General features: G+C 38.8%; 1 protein-coding gene across 9 annotated transcripts in view; it reads right to left on the bottom strand.

The window, feature by feature from the left end:
* Positions 1-10791, bottom strand: part of mast4 (microtubule associated serine/threonine kinase family member 4) — a 98445-nt gene extending 87654 nt beyond the window's left edge. For 7 of the 9 annotated variants that reach the window (XM_005929799.3, XM_005929803.3, XM_005929800.3 and 4 more), the window contains exon 1: positions 10196-10791. In XM_005929799.3, coding sequence (XP_005929861.1) covers positions 10196-10444 — 249 coding nt within the window. In that variant the 5' untranslated portion in view covers positions 10445-10791. Of the gene's footprint in view, positions 1-2104; positions 3272-10195 lie in introns of those variants that run through there. The other 2 variants (XM_042223259.1, XM_005929804.3) reach the window with 2 other exon arrangements.
* Positions 10792-18688: the final 7897 nt, after the last annotated feature.

Genomic DNA, 18688 nt, shown 5'->3' with positions numbered 1-18688 from the left:
TGATGACAGTCCCAACCTGAACAGATTAATATGCCCATTATGCCCACCTAGAGTGGGACCAGGATACATAAATATTTACATATCCTGGTCCCACCTAGAGGGGGATTCAGGATGTATAAATATTTATAGTCTGATGCACTCCTCACAGGTTGACTCCATCCACCTCAAAAGTGGTGATTATAACCATCAGGCCCTTATGATGGTATTGTGCACAAATTGTGAGTTTTCATTGAAGGGCACACCTTAGTGGCATGGCAAGTTGGCGGGCTCTTGAAAATTCAGTCTCCTTCTGACTTGTGTTAGCTTTGTTTTTAAGGAGAATGCTGTGGAAAGGCACTCAGTTGTACAACTGATAGATACATATGCAAAACTGCACTAAAAGATTAAAGTTTAAACCTGTGTGCCCCCTGTCAAAAAAGGGCTTGATCGCATGATGATCCAGGAGCTTTCAGAACATTAGTCACAACATTTATTAGTCATGGTATTAGGTTTGTTTGACTGGCTGCTTACCCAACATGCCATTCTAAAATGTTCTTTCAATTTAACCATTACCAACATGATCATTTTGGTAATGACCAAGCAGCATGTTCAGCAAATGTAACATTACCTCAGTTTATTTCCAGAGGAGTTCGGATGGGGAATTCAGGGTGTCAATTTTGCTAGAGTTTAGCAAATACATAGTCTCATTATAGTGTGTAGCTAATACAAAACATTTCTGTGAAGTGAACTCAGTGGACCTCTGAACATGTTCGTTCGTTTCTTTCTCAGGGTCAACTGCAGTACAGCAAGCTCTGTTCTGGCCGACCTCATCACCCAGCATCTGCCTTCAACTCTTCCCAAATTCCAATCGGGCCTGAAACGCTCTTCCCTCACAGTCTTTGTTCTTAGGATGTTGATGTTTACACAAAAGAATAACGGTCCCTAAAATCCTCACAGCTCAAATGCTAAACACTTTTCCAAATGTATATTTCAGTTACCTGAAATGGACACTTTACACTGAACAATATATAACTTTGGTTTAGATTGTTTGACCTTTGTATGCTTACACATGGGAATTCAGTTTCCTGTGTTGACAAAATCTAAACTTAGAAAAAACACAGTATAGTAATTTCCTTCTCCAGTTTCATACAAGCATCTGTGTTAAGATACGAAGAGCTTCAGCACTGTAAAGAATCACACCATGCATTATTACTTCCACCAAGGAAGTCATATTTTCTTGGAGAGTGTCTTAGAAAAACATTAGTGGACTTTGAGCACTCAAAGCACTTTCATATAACATGTCTCATTCATTCATTCACGCATGTTCACACTCCAATGAATGCATCGGGAGGAACTCCGGATTCACTATCTCTTTATCTTGCTCAAGGATACTTTGGTGTACATAGTGGGGGACCCAGGCCTTGAACGACGAACTTTCTGATTAGGAGATGACCTGCTGTACTTCCTGACCACCAACCACCACAGCATCCAATACCTGTGGCTCAGGAACATCTGTAAATCTCTTATGCGCCCATGTGAGATTTTGTGGCAAGAAAAATACTATAAGACGACAAGTGAACAAGTGCTGTCTTCAGAGATGTGTTTGATGATAACTAGAGTCAGCAGCAGTTTAATTTTGTCAAACATATCATGTTACAGATAAGAATTTATTTTTCTACTTAGGCAGAAAGGCATATTTTTAGGAAAGAGGAACAGACCTTGCTAGTGTTTATTTGACCTTAACACTTCACCTTGACAATCAGTCCTGCTCTTATCTAGGGCTCTCTTTAATATATGCTTGCAGTTCAAAGTTGGTTTGGTTACATAAGGTTTAACTCTTACTTGGATTTTATTTACAGCCTACTGTAAACTCCTATAAAATACTCTTCATTAATTTTATATAAACACTATATCAACATCAAATATGAAGTTATAACACAAAATGATGTGTTTACAACGAAAACTATACTGTAGAGTTAAAAAACATAAATTCCACAATGATAAGGTTCAAACAAGCTTGTTTGTTTAAAAAATGAATAGGATCAAATTCATATAATTTAACAAACCAAGAATAAAAACACAGAAGAATACATTTGAATACTTCCCAATCCAATCGGTGTCTTACCTTGCTTCCCTCAGACGATGTACACAAACTTACAGGTAAATTCCGACCAAGCGACATTTTGTTTGGGTAGCAACAGACTTAAAGACATGGAATACGGATTAAACTGCAAAAGACATGAAAGGGCACGAAAGAAAAGTCAAAAATCACCGATGGATCCCAGAGAGAGAGAGAGACAGCCTGTCGTAGGAGGAAAAGAGTCTTAACCAGATTCTGTTAATCCTCTTAGACTCAAAGTATACACTGACACTGGATGTCCGTCTAATCACCCTGACTGGCTGCCTGCTTAAATGAATGACTGCTTATTTAGGGAAACACTAGAGGGTTAGACTCGCTGGTGAGAGAAAGAGAGGGAGTTAAACATGAATCTGAAGCAAATATTGATACGCAAGCAAACACTGATGCAATCTGCAGCAGATGACCTCACTTCAAGGAACAGGCCCTCACAGAATAAACAAACAAGGATTGTGTCAGCAAGTTGAGATGGAAGTGGACGTAGCTGCTGAAAGTAAAGATTTCAATTTGAAACATATACAGAAACGCGACAATTTAAATTTTATTAAGGAATCCAAATTTTTCACATACGATCATCTACTTCCTTCCTAAAGTGTCTACTACACAATCCAAAGCAGAACTTGAAAATTACTGCACCCAAGCCATCAGTGTGTGTCAGCTGAGTCATTACTTAAGCAAGCACAGCACAGCCCAACCCAGCTCCAGCTACACTGCATACTAATTTTTACCTGTCTGTTCTTGTCTGCAGAATACTTTAAAAGTTCACTCACTACACGCATCATGAAAAAACTGTTAAGCCAAGGAAATAACGCAATTTGCAGTTAGCAGCTGGTTTCCATTAGTTTCATAAGGTAAAAAGGGCAACCTTGAAACTCACTGGCTGTCTAAAAAAAAATACTTGCTGCAGGGTAACAAGTATGAGGACAGACACTAAATTGTGGGATTTTTTTTTTCTTTTTTTTAAATCAATATATAAATAAAACAATGAATTGCTTTGAGAGTCAGCTATAGCCCTAAGCAGTGTCAGTTGCTATTGCACAATCTACAACAGGGTAAGAGGCAGGGTGCACCCTGGACAGGTCACCAGTCTGTCGCAGGGCTAACAAAGAGAGACAGACAACCATTCTCACTCACATTCACACCTGTGAGCAAATTAGAATTACCAATTAACCTGACCCCACTAACTACATATCTTTGGACTGTGGGAGGAAGCCAGAGTACCCGGAGAGAACCCACGGAAACAGGACACACAAACTCCACACAGGTGTTGGAATCTTGCTGTGAGGCAACAGTGCTCATCATTGAACCACCATGCTGTCCAAAATAGTGTATAAAAACAAAAAAAGCCAAAAAACTATACTATGTACAGATGATTACTGTATACAGTAAAATACACCAAGATTTTTATATGTACATGAAGTGTAGTGGGAGTGATAATAGCCTGTATTTCTTTAAAGTATTTTAAGAAGTATTTATTCTGTGTGGGTATTGTATAGTCTAACTGCTGTCAGGAAGAAGGACTTGTGATAGCACTCCGTCCTACACTGTGGCTTTAACAGTCTACCACTGAAGGAGCTGCCCAAGGGGGTGAGAGGTGTTGTCCATAATGGATACAAGCTTGGCTGAAATCCTCCTTTCACCCACCTCCTCTATGGGACCAGCCAGGACAGAGCTCGCCCTCTTTACCACTCTTTCAATCTGTTTCCTATCCCTCTCTGTGCTGCCACGTCCCCAGTAGAAAACTGCGTAATAATTCAAGAAAGAATCCTTATAGAACCCTTTTGATTAATTAAGTGGCTGATAAAAGTCAGAAAACTATGAAAAACACTTCCTGAAATGTCAACTCATATCAGAGAAAAGCAGCTTATCCCTGTGGTGTTGAAACTCATATAATTAGTCATTTATCAGAATAGCTGACTTTTGATGAATTCATTTGAGTGCTGAAACAGTCAAACTATGAAACTAAAGGCTAAGCCAGTGGAGGAAACTGCATTTGTAGACAGAGGTGTAGTAGAAAGCATATCACATGAAGCACTAGTGTATGCAGAAAAATTCTTTGGCTATGAAGTATGTTTAAACAGACAGAAAGGTTATCTAATATTTATAAAGTGTATCTAAGATGTGAGAATAAACCAATTCCCATACTTGTCTCAGTGGCTGCATTTTTTATTATTTGCATAAAGAATTGTTTTTTTTTCTTTAAAAGCAAATAGCCAAATAGACACATCTTTTCATGCCATACATGATACATGTTGACATAAAAACACCACCCTTACAGCTGTTTAATCGTCTCGGTGATGAAATTTGCTTAGTCTAACACATGGTTAGTCCTCATCTGAACAAAGTTCGTTCAGACTTTACTGCTCCATAGGGAAGTGCTGAGAACGAGCTGTTTGTTTTCACAGCTGACTAACAAGCTAGTTGTAAATGATTTGACTGTCCCATACATTACACCACTCATGGTAATACATATACTCATGGACACGGCTCCGTGTCAAGAGTCACCACCCATCACTGAGCAGCATATAAAGACATTATATTTGTCATATTAAATGCATGCTGTATAATCAAATGTTTGTGTATGTGGGAGGTATTCCCCTCTTTGTTTTCTACTGCAGAAACAGGTAGAAATGGAGGCTACAGCCTCATCAATTTGTTACCTGTTGAACTTCAGCGTCTTGCTGTTGGGCTGCAGTTTGCAGTCACTCAGCTTTAACATCACTCTGGGTTCTTGGCTAGCTTAGTGTTAGGATGCTGTAGAGCTGGGCGATAGAACGATAACGATATGTATCTCGATATAACTTTTACTCGATAGAGAAATTAAGCTATCGCGATAGACCTCGCCGCTCTTGTCCTCTTTAACAAAAAAAAAAAAAAGTCAGCCAATCCAAATTAAGTAGCGCAGAGCCGAACCAATCACAGCCGCAGCGTCACGTCGCGTGACTTGTTACGTACAGCACAAGTGCCAAGCCGCACGTGTGTTTGTTTGGGAAGCAGCCAGCGGGTAATGGAGCCAGCGTAATGGAGGAAATGAGTGTGCCGACTAGAAAAATCAACCGAGCGTGACCGAAGAGAAAACAGATGATGGTTCCAATGCCGGAGAGATTGTCGAACGGAAGAGCCATAGAAGTTCCGTAGTGTGAAGGTATTTCGGCTATTTCAAGTCTGACAAAAAACAGAGTAGCGTGCACTGTAAATTGTGCCGAAAGCAAGTCTGGAAATACAATAAACTGGTGCATGCGTCACACTGTGCGCCACGTTATTGTTTCGGTGAAATGAATTTCTACAATACTGTTACTGTTAATTCTACTCTCTGCAGTGTTTAAATGCTTACATATACACACAGTTACTGTCCGTCCACACATACGACTCGGTTCTGCTTCTATGCCCCAGCTTTGTTTACTTTTTCCCACCGAGGCTTCTAGACTTCTGATTGGCCAATATTTCTGCACGGTTAGGAATCTAGCGCCACCTGCTGCTTTGGCATGTTCATAGCAGCGTTTTCCTTCATTTCTGCCTTTATGTGTGGACGGGATTATTTTTTAAAACGAAAACGGAAAATCTCCGTTTTCAAAAATACCCGTGTACGTGTGGACGTAGCCTCAGTCTCTGACTGGAAGCGCTAATTCGTCATTCGGCTTTTGTCAGACTAAAGTAACTGTTAAAACTGTTTGAAAAGCTCAGCTATACAACAAGGAGAGATTGAGAATTTCCTTTTAGTTCTCAGTTTATTTGATATTGACAAAAGTTAGTCAGTTTTGTCTGTTCTTCTGTAAAACAAACTAAGATTTATTTTTAGAATTAATATTTTGTTTCTAAGTGGAATTGACAATTTAGTCTGTTTCGTTTGTTCTATTTTGAAACTTAAACGCTTTAGCGGCTGCCTTTTGTGTAGTTTGCAATATTTGCCTTTATTTATCTGAAAAAGTCTCATGTTCCTTAAGTACATCTACCCTGTTGAACTTATTATGGGAAATAAATATTTAAATAAAAACAAGCTGCTGATTATTTCACATTTTACTTGTGAGCAACGGCACATTTAAATCTTACAAATATAGTTATTTGGCTTATATCGTGATAGATATCGTTATCGCCTGAAATGAAAAAAACATATCGTGATATGAAAAAATCTCATATCGCCCAGCTCTAGGATGCTGTCTGTGCAGGTCCTTGCAAAGAGCCAAAGTTGTGTTAGCAGTATAAGCAGCCGTTGAGCAACTGTTTCTTTCCTGGTGCAGTTTCTATTTTATCACTGCACTCTTGTCCTTGGTGTAATTAAAAAAAAAAAAAAAGGAAATGTTCATATCCATGCTGCAGACTCTGCCACTATTTTCCTCCTCCGGCACATAAACTGAAATCAGCTGATTGTATTGCAAGTACAACTGGAACCAGTAAGCAGGATTGATAGACAGACTAATCATTCCAAGAAATTGGACTACTGGGAACCGGTTCTCTACAAAACCAGTTCTCAATTCCTATCCCTAGTGAACAATGAGCTGAAGCTTGCTATAAATGTCCAGATTGCCAAAGTGAGCTGCAGACACAAACAATTCTCTGTGCACCCTCTTTCCTAATGAAACATTATCAAATGTTCTTTTACAAAAACCATTTCAGTCACTTAAGGATTGTTTAATGACTAAAAATGAAATATTTTCTTTATTGAAGTCAGAAAGTGCCAACTTCAGTATGTGGGGAGAATAGCAAAAGTTGTCATTTTTCTTCTTAATTGACTCAAGTCCCTGCAATCTATCCACATCGTATACTAGGGGGAATACTGATTAAAAGTGTCAGAGTTAGGGATGAATTCTAAAGATAAGAAATATTTAGTATCCTTCTGCAGAAAGGATATTTGTTATGGCAACAACAGCCAGGGAAGAACACTATTAAAAAATGAACAATTGGAAATATCCATATTCTGCTGACCCAACAGGATAGTTAGAAATGAGAAAGTAGGAAACAGGATTTATGATTATGAGAGGGCATAAAAGCAGCAGGATATATAAAGACAAAGAAAACACAATGATTAACAAGCTGACAGATTTCATACTTCAGGAAGCAGCGAGTCAAGACTGTGTGGACAGTAGCTTTGGATAGCTGTCATCTGTAACACCTCTAAAAGCAAGTGAAGCACAGAATGTTGGGCCATGGTCTAAAATTTAGGGTTTGTTTTTTTTCCAAAGCTTTAACACTTGTTAAATAAAATTCATATTTAAGTATTTTGATTGCTTCCTCAGTAGAAGTGAAGCTACTATTATTTATACTATTGTGTAATAGCAAGAGTAATTAACCATAATGGAGTCTTCTCAGGAACGTGGCTCCAGGGACGAGCACAGAAGCCCAACCCACATGCTGTTTAAATCTTTAGTTAGTGAGGGGCAACCAATCCGAACTCAACTGGCTCAACGCGAGGGTGGCCTTAAAAGGAAAACATACTAAAAAAAAGAGACTTCACAAAAAGACTCGTTTCAGAGAGAAGACGACGTAAGGGACTAGACCAAGGCTCAATATCAGATAAATATGAATCATGTAGAGCTACTCTGGGAACACCCAAGAACAAAAATATTAAATAATAAATAAAATCAAGGAAAGAAGTGATTAATTAATAGCAGCTATTCGCAGCCCTAAATCAGACTGATGGGAAACTGAAAAAGGTCATGTTAACAGCTGCATACTCCAGATACATTGATAAACATGCTGGCCTCTCAAGTGAATGCTGCAGAACTATGAAACACATACAAGTGCTTTATAAACATCCATACAGAGTGTTTGGACAGTGAATTATGGGTGCAACCAGTAGCAATACTTCGAATCTTAACCTTTTCCCAGTAACTGTTTACATACAGCAAGCTTGAGCCAAACTCTGTTAATAAATCTGAACTGTATGTTGCTCATTTTCATCCATTTCTGTTGTCTTGTGCATAAAAGAGAAGAATTATGCGTGGGATAATCTTGTCCTGACTGTAGATAACGTTCTCTGTCACTGCCCACAACCCTGGACAGATTTAGACGTCTGGAACGAAGCACTATGCAATTGTACAGAGATCTTGGGAAGACAGGCATCATACTATCAATGTGGAAACTTACTCTATGAAACATGGCCATACCATCTTTGGAACTTGAAACAGTAGTAAGTCTGGAGACCGAACAGTAACTGAGCTGCTCAGCCTGCTGAAGTCATGTCACACGAGTTCTCAGAAGACTTTCCTTCTTTAAACCCCCAGGGGCAAAAAAAGGTCATTAGTCAGGGTTCTTGATTAACCCTACAGTAATACCACTGGAACGCTTCTCTGCACTGACAGGTTATGTGACCTGCTTTGAGGAGTTCCAGGCAGCAACACGTTGGCTTAGTTCAGTATACCAGGTCAAATTACATTGTTTCTTCTGTGGCCAGCACAGTAGAGGTCAACGGTTTAAAATGAACCTCAAAATGGCATTTGAAAGCAGTCTGGAGAAATGTGCACAGGCTTTGTGTGACTCTTTTGCAAAATTAAGGCAAATTCTTTTTTTCTTTTTAAAAATGGATTACATTTGGTTTAAGTTCAGTAAAGCTAAAGTGAAATAAGAGACCAATCTCAGGCCTGCCTCCTCGTCTGTAACACTTCAGCTCTATTGAGGTAATGAACTGTCAAACTGCTTTTCACCCCAACTAAATTAGCTGAGCATCACTGTTACTAAACATGACACCAACCCAGGGGCATCGTCTTTGGGCTCGTGTGTGTTGGAAAGTCTGTTATGCTTTCAATTACTGATTTATCCATTTTAAAAACCAGCAAATTATAATTAATGAAAATAATTACACACAGAAATCAGGAATCTGATTGGTGTGCAGGAATCAGTTTGTATTCTGATTCCAACACAGATATGAGAGTTAAAACGTGTGAAGTAAGACATGCAAAACATTACACAAATTTTCTGTATTTCCCTACTGCCTCAAAAATGAGACATATGGCATTTTTGTCAACCACACCTACAGCCCTAAGTAATGTTGCATGATATCATGACTTGGAAAATGTTTATGGGTCAGTCGGGAGCTTGCAATAGTCAAACACACCCAGGCTACATTGTGCGTACTGGAGCAAGTTAAACCAGTCTGCAGAAGAATCCATGTAAAGCCTTATATAAATTAAAAGGCTGATACATGTATTTTGTCTTCCTCATTTTTCTCATCCATTTCCTGAATGAGCACCACTTGGGGTCACAACAGCAAGTCCCAGATTGTGCCATTTGTGTGTTAGCGTTACAGCATAGTTACAGAGCTAACAATGAAACAATTTACACACATTTGCTCTAAAATCACATTGCATTTTGCGATGAACCTGCCCTCTTTCATTTAATGCATAACTTTTTCAAGTTTTGGATATAAGCCATACCCAACATTGTTTTGGTTTATAAAATAGGGGCAGATTTGGACTGGATGCAGTCCAAATCTCCATCCAGACAGTCTTTGTCTTTGAGGTTTGCGAAAACACCTCCAAAGCAGTGGGGAAGACTGACAGGCATTTAATTACAGATGATCTATTTATGCCTCTGAAAAAGGCAGGAGCTGCAGTAAAACAGAGCAGTGCGCATGTGCTGAGGAATGTATCTCGACTTGAAAACTTGTAAATTGAGTGGATGAAGACAATTGGGCACACAGCATGAATAATAGTTTAACTTTGCACTGACGTCATGACGGAGTGTAACCCAGCAAGCATGAGCTCAAGCACAGCTGATCAACTGGTTCACAAATATTTTGACTGTAGGACCAAATGTAATGAGTTTACCTTCCTCAGGAGTGGTTGCTTTCTTGCTGGATGAGGGAGCAATTAATTGGATGTGTATATCAATGGAAATAACTTTTATTACGGACATTTTATTTGAATGTCTAACAAAAACGAGAATGAAAGTATCACATTTGAGAAGCTGGAATCAGTTACTATTTTGGTATTAGCTTTCGCTTTGAAAATTAAATGAATAACCGGTAACCAAAACAGTTGCCATCTAGTCTCTATGTGCTCATAATTAATTAATCGGGTAATCGTTTGGTTTTCTCCGTGTCTGAGTCGACCCTTGTTTTGTTTAGCAGATCACTGTGTTTACCTTTTCGTCTTCCTCTCCTTCCTCTTCGTCTTCTTCCCCATCTCCTGGGGTCTCCTTGTCAGATTCCACATTTCTGCCGTCCTCCACCTCGTTCACATTTTCAAAGTGCAAGCTGAGCCTGTCTTCGCCATCACCATAAACTTTAATGTCCAGAGCAGCCGTCATTTCTTCCCCCTCAGACAAGGTTTGGGAGCCCGACGACGACTGGCTCTCGCCGCTTTCAGACACCACAAACTCTTTCTTCTCCATTGCGTCGCCTTCTGCTACTTCAAAACAAAAGGTAGCAATTAATTAACCTGCAAGCACACCTGTCCGGTTCATTATGGTCAGGAGCCGCGAGCCCATTAGAGGACACGGCTTTCTTTTTTCCTCTCTCTCTTCTGCTTCTCCTTGTTCGAGTAAAACCAAAGTCACGACGTTGTCGAAAGTTGGTGATATCGACTAAAACATTATTAGACCCTGTTTAACATCAGCGTTACCGCCAAGCAGACGTGTCCGCTTCGGTTAGAAGGAGCCTCTGTGGATTTTTACGCTCATGACTTCCAAATCAGCGCGTGCACATGCTGTCTGTGTCTTCCTATCGCACCAGTACAGCTTGTTGCCCAAAAACTAACCCCGCCCACAACGTGCGAGGGTTTACCAATCAGATCGCAGCAGCCGCCAAACTCTCTACAGATAGCTTTAACCAGCTTTAGATGCATTGGCGGTTCAAGAAGAAATTTGCGAGGGGGACCAGGGTGGGGCCACGGTTTTTTAATGGGACCACAGAAGAAAAAAAAAGGGGAGGTGGGGGGGGGCAATAATTAATTTTTTAATATATTTAGTGAATTTATTTGGAGCACAAACGAAAATAACATGTAAAGATTAAACATAAAAATGAGTTGAACCAAGGGATTTCTAAATCTTTTACTAGATTACTAAACATAAATAAATCTTTGAACAAATTTTACTTTTTATTCAAGATATTTTTCTTTTTATGTAGTTATGTATTTATTTTGTTATATAGTTATTTTTTACAGCATGAAACTTAAATGTACACTCATATTTTCTGTTCAGTAGTGTCTCATCTTTTAGCATTGGCAGCGCAGTAGTATGTAACATTATAATAAAAGTATTCTTCATTACCGATTCATTGCAAAACAGTCCACAAATGCATTAATTTTGAAACCCTTGGCCTTTCTGGATTCAATGCCTAGCACCCCTATTGCTAAGACGCTCATCAGTAATGGTGGACGGGAGGCAGGTTTTTACTCATTTTAATGTGGAGAAACTCTGCTCACAACACTGCTTTTTTCCAAGAAACACATTGAAGTACATGTGTACTTGAGTGCATACACATTTTTCCCCTCATGAATAGCTCCATTGCCTCCTGCTCTTTCTGTTTGTTTTTTAACTCTCTTTTTGGGTCTTGTTTTGTTGTCCCTGTATGTGTGACTCATAGGTGTGGCACTTCCTTACCTGTCATTCCCACTCTTATTCATTCCTCAGATGTTTTTATATTCAGAGGTTTTTTCTCCTCTAGACATGCAAATTATAAAATAAGCATATTCCAGAATAGCATTTGTTGGCATTCAGATATCTGTGCTCACTGGCATGTTATACTGTTTTGAACTTTTGTAAAAATAAATAAATAAATAAACACCACATCCACACAAGTTACATGACATTCCACATCCAACATGTGGTGGCAGCAGATCAGGAGCAGGGCTTAACCAAACACAGGCCACTAGAGGGCCTACTTGAACAAATATTGTATATACTGTGTTTTAGGATTTTATACAGTGTACTATGTATTCATACTAAGAATTAGTCTTTCATTTCAAATATGCATTCAACATAGCAGAGGGAAAAGGCAACAAAATGACATGTTTCTTTCTCAAAGCTCCAAATTAAAATACAAACACACAGGATTGCATGAGAAGAAACAAATATATTTGTAGCATTAATTCTTTAACCCTGTTTTTACTTTGCCCTTTATGACACACTCTATAACATTTAGGTTGCCCCACCCAAAGCAGCATTCTATTATCATGTAGCCAGAATCCAGCATAATTGTTATTCTATCCTAAAACCCTAAAACCTTTGATGGCTTTTTGAGGAAGTCAGGTCCAGACTAAAAGTCCTCACCCCGTTGGTCAAAATCTCAACCAGACACACACACACACACACACACACACACACACACAAGCCCATTTAGCTATCTTAGTGAGGACCTTCTTTGACATAAGGGCTTCCCTAGCCCCTTGCCCTAACCGTAACCATTAAAAATGAATGCCTAACCATAACCCTTACCCTAAACCTTACCATAACCTAATTGTAACCCTGACACTAAAACCACATTTTGAGCCTCAAAAAAGGCCTTCAAATTTGTGAGGACCGGTGTGTGTGTCCTCACAAGTAATCGTTGGTTCTCACAAGTATAGTAGAATGCAGATTTCGGTCCTCAAAAAGATAGCTAGACAGGAACACACACACACACACACACAATTTTTTGATTATAGGTGTCTTTATTTTCTGTTGTTTAGTTTCACAAATTACCTAAACCAGCGGTCCCCAACCCCCGGGCCTCAGACCGGTACCGGTCCGTGAGTGGTTTGGTACCGGGCCGCGAGAGTTGAGGCTCAGGTGTGAAATGTATGGTTTTCAGGGTTTTTATCGGTTTTCAGCGTTATTTTGTTATCGTTTTTATCGTTAACTCGGTTTTCCTGGGTCTTTTCACGTGTGTTATGAATAAATCTTTTTTTCGGTACCGGTACTAATTTTATTTTGTTGTATTTATCCACGACATCTTAAAGACCGGTCCGTGAAAATATTGTCGGGCATAAACCGGTCCGTGGCGCAAAAAAGGTTGGAGACTGCTGACCTAAACACACTCAGCAGGGTGAAGAAGTGACAGAGCATAAACTTACACAGCATTTTGCCTTTATATTTTTATGTTTTGTTTTGGTTTTCCTCCTGGATATTATGGGTGTTTTTTTTATCACAATCCACATAACAAAGACTGCCCTCCCCTTTTTAATGCTTATCTTCAATATTCCGACACAGCAGACTGAGTTTCATAAAGTAAACACACACATGAGTTTTGAGTCATGACTGTGCGCCCAGTTAGACTTTTGTCTGGTGTTGATAGTCTGATATGTCAACAGAGACAGTGTTGACATTCAGGTCGAGCTGGTATAAATCAGCCCCAACAACATAATAAGCACTTTTACTGCCTCTGATCACATCTTATTGAGTTTTTCTGTCTTAGCACAGAATCAAGCCTTTGGTTGTGCAATAGCTTAACTGTATATGCTTTGTATTAACCTGCAACTTGATTTTAATTTTAAACCTGCTTTAGGCCAGAATGGTGGTTTCCACTGCTGCTGACAACAAGAGGGTTTGAATCCAATAGTCAACTGAGGCCTTTTTGTATGGAGATTGTATGTTCTCCCTGTGGTTATGCAAGTTCTCTCCAGGTACTTTAGCTAAAGTGGCAATTCTAGATTGGCTTTAAGGGTGAATGTTTTCTTCGTTCCCATGTAATAGACCAGCAGCCTCTCCAGGATATACCCTGTCTTTCACCGTATCACAGCTGGGATAGCCCCTTCCATTTGTGCTTCATTGTCACCTAATGAATTGGTTGCAGTGGAAGTTCATACATTTGTGGTCACCAGAGGTTCAGTATTATTGTTCATCCGCATCTTTTACACTTGATTTTGATTTAGTACTTGTTGTTCTTACTTTGTTTTGCCAAGCTACAAAGGTGTGGATATACCGCACATCGTTCCTGCTAATGAACAAGCAGATCACGTGCCCTTGGAACACAGTGTACTGTGGGTTGCACCAGCCACGCTGTCAAAAAGTTTCCATTAACTCTCTTCTTTCTGTGGCTTCTGCTGCCAATCCTGTTGCTACTGATGACGATGACCCTTGAGCTTTATTTGGGAGTTTACAGCGTCATCAGGTTGTTCTGTTCTCAGTCAGTCGACCTAAAAGCAGCAAGTAATCCACTCATCGAAACTGGGGTGCAACACACCAAGACCTTGATTGGCCGCAGTCACGTGAGGTGGGCGTTTTGAACTACATTTCAAAGCAGTGTTTTGAAACACCGCCCCCTTATAAGCTTGATACAACATCCAAATATCAATATCAAGATTTCTATCCCTACTTGTTACTCTCGATGGATAGTTTTTTTTCATTGGTTTTGTTAGGATGATAGAGAAAGTTTGATTGGAGGAAATTCTCCTGTTTATCCTGGAGTTACAGGGAGTTGAGGTGTAGGTGTATCTTCTATTATTCTTTTATTTAAATTGTTTAGCCGGTGAGTTTTTTTCTTAATAAGTGAGGCTTGGCATTTATTCTTTCTTTAAAACAATCTGGCAATAAACAATTTCAAACTCACCCAAAACAGTCTCTCCAAGTTATTCGCTTTAACCCTAGACCAATTTAGGATGTGATATCAGTACTAAGATCCCCGAGCCCTAATCCAGGATTAGTTGGGTTGGAACCTATTTAAGTTATCATGAGACACGAGACAGGGTACACCCTGGATAGGCAACCAAATTAAAGCTTAAAATATTTTTAAATTGTTTACTTGGAAAGCTATTTTAGGTCAGTCGAAGGTATGTGTTTGTGTATTTAAGTGTGGTATTGTATGAGTAAGTGTATGTCGGCTGGAATGAAGCAAAGCGAGCATATCAGCATTCTCAGAACTCCGGCTCGGCCTGTGCTTTGTCACAACAGCATGCAGAAAACAGATGTTAAGATGGTGTACATTTCAATTATTAATGTTAATAATAACTCGGTGTCCACCCCAAAGGCCCCAGTATACCCACTGCTTCTCTCTTTCCAGTCTTACATCTTTCTCCATCTCTGAGAATAAAAATGTCAGTTGAAAATATAGCAAATGTGTCTTTAGCTTGCAGACACATTTGATAAAAATGGAAATTTAAAGCTCACATGTAAAGTTGTAGTTATTACATAAGCCTTTAAAAAAAACAACTATAATTTTCATATAATTAAATTAAACCCTCTAGAGTTTTTGCTTTTTAAAAAGAAAAATTGTCTGTTAATACTATTGTGTGTGTTTATATAGTATTGATTCAGATAATAGATAGTAGATATTAGATAATATTGTGGGCTTTGTGGTAAAACAAATATTCAGTTCATACTGGTGTAATAGCACTAGAAAAGAAAAACTAGCTGATAAATCTTGTGTGCCAAATTGCGTTGGAGTTTTTCTTTTCTTTTGTGGGTTTAACAGGACATTTTACATTTGATTTAAAACAAAAGTGTCTTGAGAGCAACTTCGATCTTTTAGCTTTCATCCCTTCCAAAAAAGCACCTCAAATAAAAAAATGAATCCAGGATGCGCTCATTCTCAAAATCTTCTCTGTACATGAATTTTTTTTTATGCCTTGTTGAGCATTGAAATAGAAGTTAACATACATAATGCTTTAAAATAAAACTTATTTCAATGTCACTCAATTTTAAAAGAACTTGGGTCCAAGTCACCAGTTTAAATTTAAGGTGTCGATGTTTTTTAGTAACGCTCTCTTAGTGTCTGCCTTCTTCCACTGGCTGTGGACTTGCAAGTAGTCATGATGGCTCATGTAACATGTGATTATAGATTGAACCTCAAGACCAACACAGCTCAGCTGATTACAGCCTTTCCACAAAGAAATCAAATCTACAGGAACTCGCAATAGAAATTACAGTGTGACTTATTTCTAGTCACGAGAGTCGAGTCAACTCTACTGAAGTGAGTCAGTCCCCTCCACTGTACTGCTGTCTGAACTTAGGGTTTTCCCCCGTCAACACTCGCTTTAACCTCTGGCTACAACAGCTTGGGACAGATGTCAATTAACCTGTGCGAATCCAACAGGCACGCAAACACATTTTATTCAAGGTAAAAATTACATTTAAAAAAAGACAGAAAGGATGAAGCATCAGGGGTGTTTGTATCTCAGGAGGTAGAGCAGGTGTTCAATCCCCGGCTGCTCCAGTCTGCATGTCAAACATCCTCGGGCAAGACGCATCCATCGAAGTACGAATGTGTGTGAATGTGCGACGGAGAGCACTTACATAGTAAAAAAAAAAGAAAAAGAAAAAGTACTTGTATGAATGGGTGAATGAGGCAAGTTGCATAAAGTCCTTTGAGTTCTCAAATACAGTAGACACGCGCTATATAAGAACCACTCCATGTACAGTAGATTTTTACTGTTCAGTATTAGTCACAGTTAGGCTTTCTAAGAAACGCCACGCGAAAGGGAAACGCTGCAGAGCACTTTTGCTATGCACCGCTGCTACGTCAGTAAAATTTAAACACAACTTTATAGTGTTAAAGTATTTTTTTGTTCTTTTTGCTGTGTCTCTATTATAAAGTTTGTGCACACACAGTCTTACCACAGGAGGGTACTGTTTGCTAAAGAACAAGCAGCGATAGCAGAGAACATTAAATGCAAAGGCTCCTTTAGCTGTTTACCTGAGGGTATTATAGTTTGTATGTATGGAAATTAACGTGCTAAAAATTGTTGGAACCTGATCCTGATCGCTTTTGAATGTAAACTAATAGGAAAATACTAATGCAACTTTATTCTTCAAAAAAATGCACAAAGATTCATTCCTTGTCCCAGCCTATATTGGTTGTTGAACTGAAAGCATGGTTCCGTTATTTTCTTTCACTCAATATTAGTGAATATTAGGGAAATTAGATGTACAATGTACCTTCATTTGACCTGTAATGTTTATGCCATTGCTTCAAAAACTATATTTCAATCCTTCTGTACAATGAACAGCATTCAGCTATCATCCATGAGTATCAATACCAGTTTACTGAAAAGGTGACTATTGAATCCTGAGCCTGCTGGTAAAACACTAAAGATCTTAGATCAAAGCCAGACTCTGCGAGATGAACCCACATATGTAGCATTTCGACACTTGTAGGCCACAATAAGTTAGAGCATCGCTGATTCAAGGTGGTGATAAGAAACAGGTTAAGGTGGGGAAATTTACCGATGAGAAAAACATGGGTAGGCAGGCAGTGAGTTGTTTAGCGGAAATGAATTTCCTGTGGCTGGGATCTTTAAGTGTTCTCTTCTAATTTTAATCATCTCTTTTGATTCAGTAGGTTTCAGGGGTCTGTTTTGTCATCGGGTCTTTCTATGACTTTAAGAATCATTTGACATTTTTAGCTCGTGGCAGTTCAAAGCAGAAGGCAGAAGGCTTTCAGAGACAAAGGTTGTACAGAAAAACAGTAATAACCGTACCTCAGACTTTGCTCTGCAGCTGGTACAGAGTGTAATGTTAAGATAAAGATCACGATACACAACATTAATGACGTTCTTGGGGCCCAACTTAAGTCAGTGAGGTGTGAACAAAACTTCCTGTGTGCATACACTGCTGCACAGAAGGAGGAACATGCAGCAAAATGTACATTTGTGTGTTTGTCCGTCGTCTACGATAACACGCAGAGGTGACTGTACATAGTTAGTGTTGTTTATTTCGATTTTTCACATTACAACAGCTTGCTTTTGGCTCTCATATAACAGTTAGGCACAAAGTATTGTAGCCGAACACTATAAAATATTGGTTGAACAAATCTTCACCGGGTAAGACTGAACAAGGTATAGGATCCACATCGTAATTTTTATCATTTTAAATGATTTAGAATTTAAAATCCATCCAAATCAATGAAATCTATAAATATGCAAATACATTATTCTCGAACACAAGATGTTTTCTACTTTGCTAAAAAGTGTGCGATTCTTCTGCGAACGTCTGTATTACTTGAAATAGATAAGGATTTTTACTTACGTGAAAAAAACCCTTTTTTTTTACCAAACAATCATTGTCAATTCAACTCAACTCAATATAAAAAAACCTTTTCAGCCTCTTTTCATGTAATACCATCTGTCTGAGAGCACAGGGCTGTAAATGAGCTAGATTCTTTTATTCAGTAAAAGTTATAACTGAATATAAGTAATAATACAAATGTTTTAGCATGAAAATACACTGAGACTAGGTAAAGCAAAAATACACATTTTGCAGAATCCTATACAGTACATATACATTTCCCGCCAGGGAGGAAAAGCACAAGAAAGGCTGCACTTTCTCAGACAGCTGCGTCAGGCCCAATTACCCCAAAAACCGCTCCGCCATCGAAAGCCTTCTGACTTACTGCTGCATTCACAGAGCTTTACACTGCATTTATAAACCGTATTCATTACATTATAATGCAACTAACATTGCTACCTGTATTTATATAACTGTATTTATTATAGTAGCAACCAGCATTCCTACCCCTTATGTGCAATACTGCTGATCACATTGCACCTTATACTGATCACTCACTTGCTCCTTACATTGCACCTGCTCATTATGTGGCATATATTTTTGTATATAACTTATACATATCTATGTTTTTTTTTTATCTTTTATGTTACTGCTCAGAAACTTAAGTCTATTTTATCTTCTTTTCCTATCCTAAAAGAATCTGAATGTAAATCTACA

Source organism: Haplochromis burtoni, unplaced genomic scaffold, assembly GCF_018398535.1.
Source record: "Haplochromis burtoni strain Fernald_Lab_line unplaced genomic scaffold, NCSU_Asbu1 Contig_107, whole genome shotgun sequence".
In the NCBI taxonomy this organism is placed as follows: Eukaryota; Metazoa; Chordata; class Actinopteri; order Cichliformes; family Cichlidae; genus Haplochromis; species Haplochromis burtoni.
The sequence above is the reverse complement of the archived record's forward strand: the minus strand, read 5'-3'. Positions and strand labels throughout refer to the sequence as shown.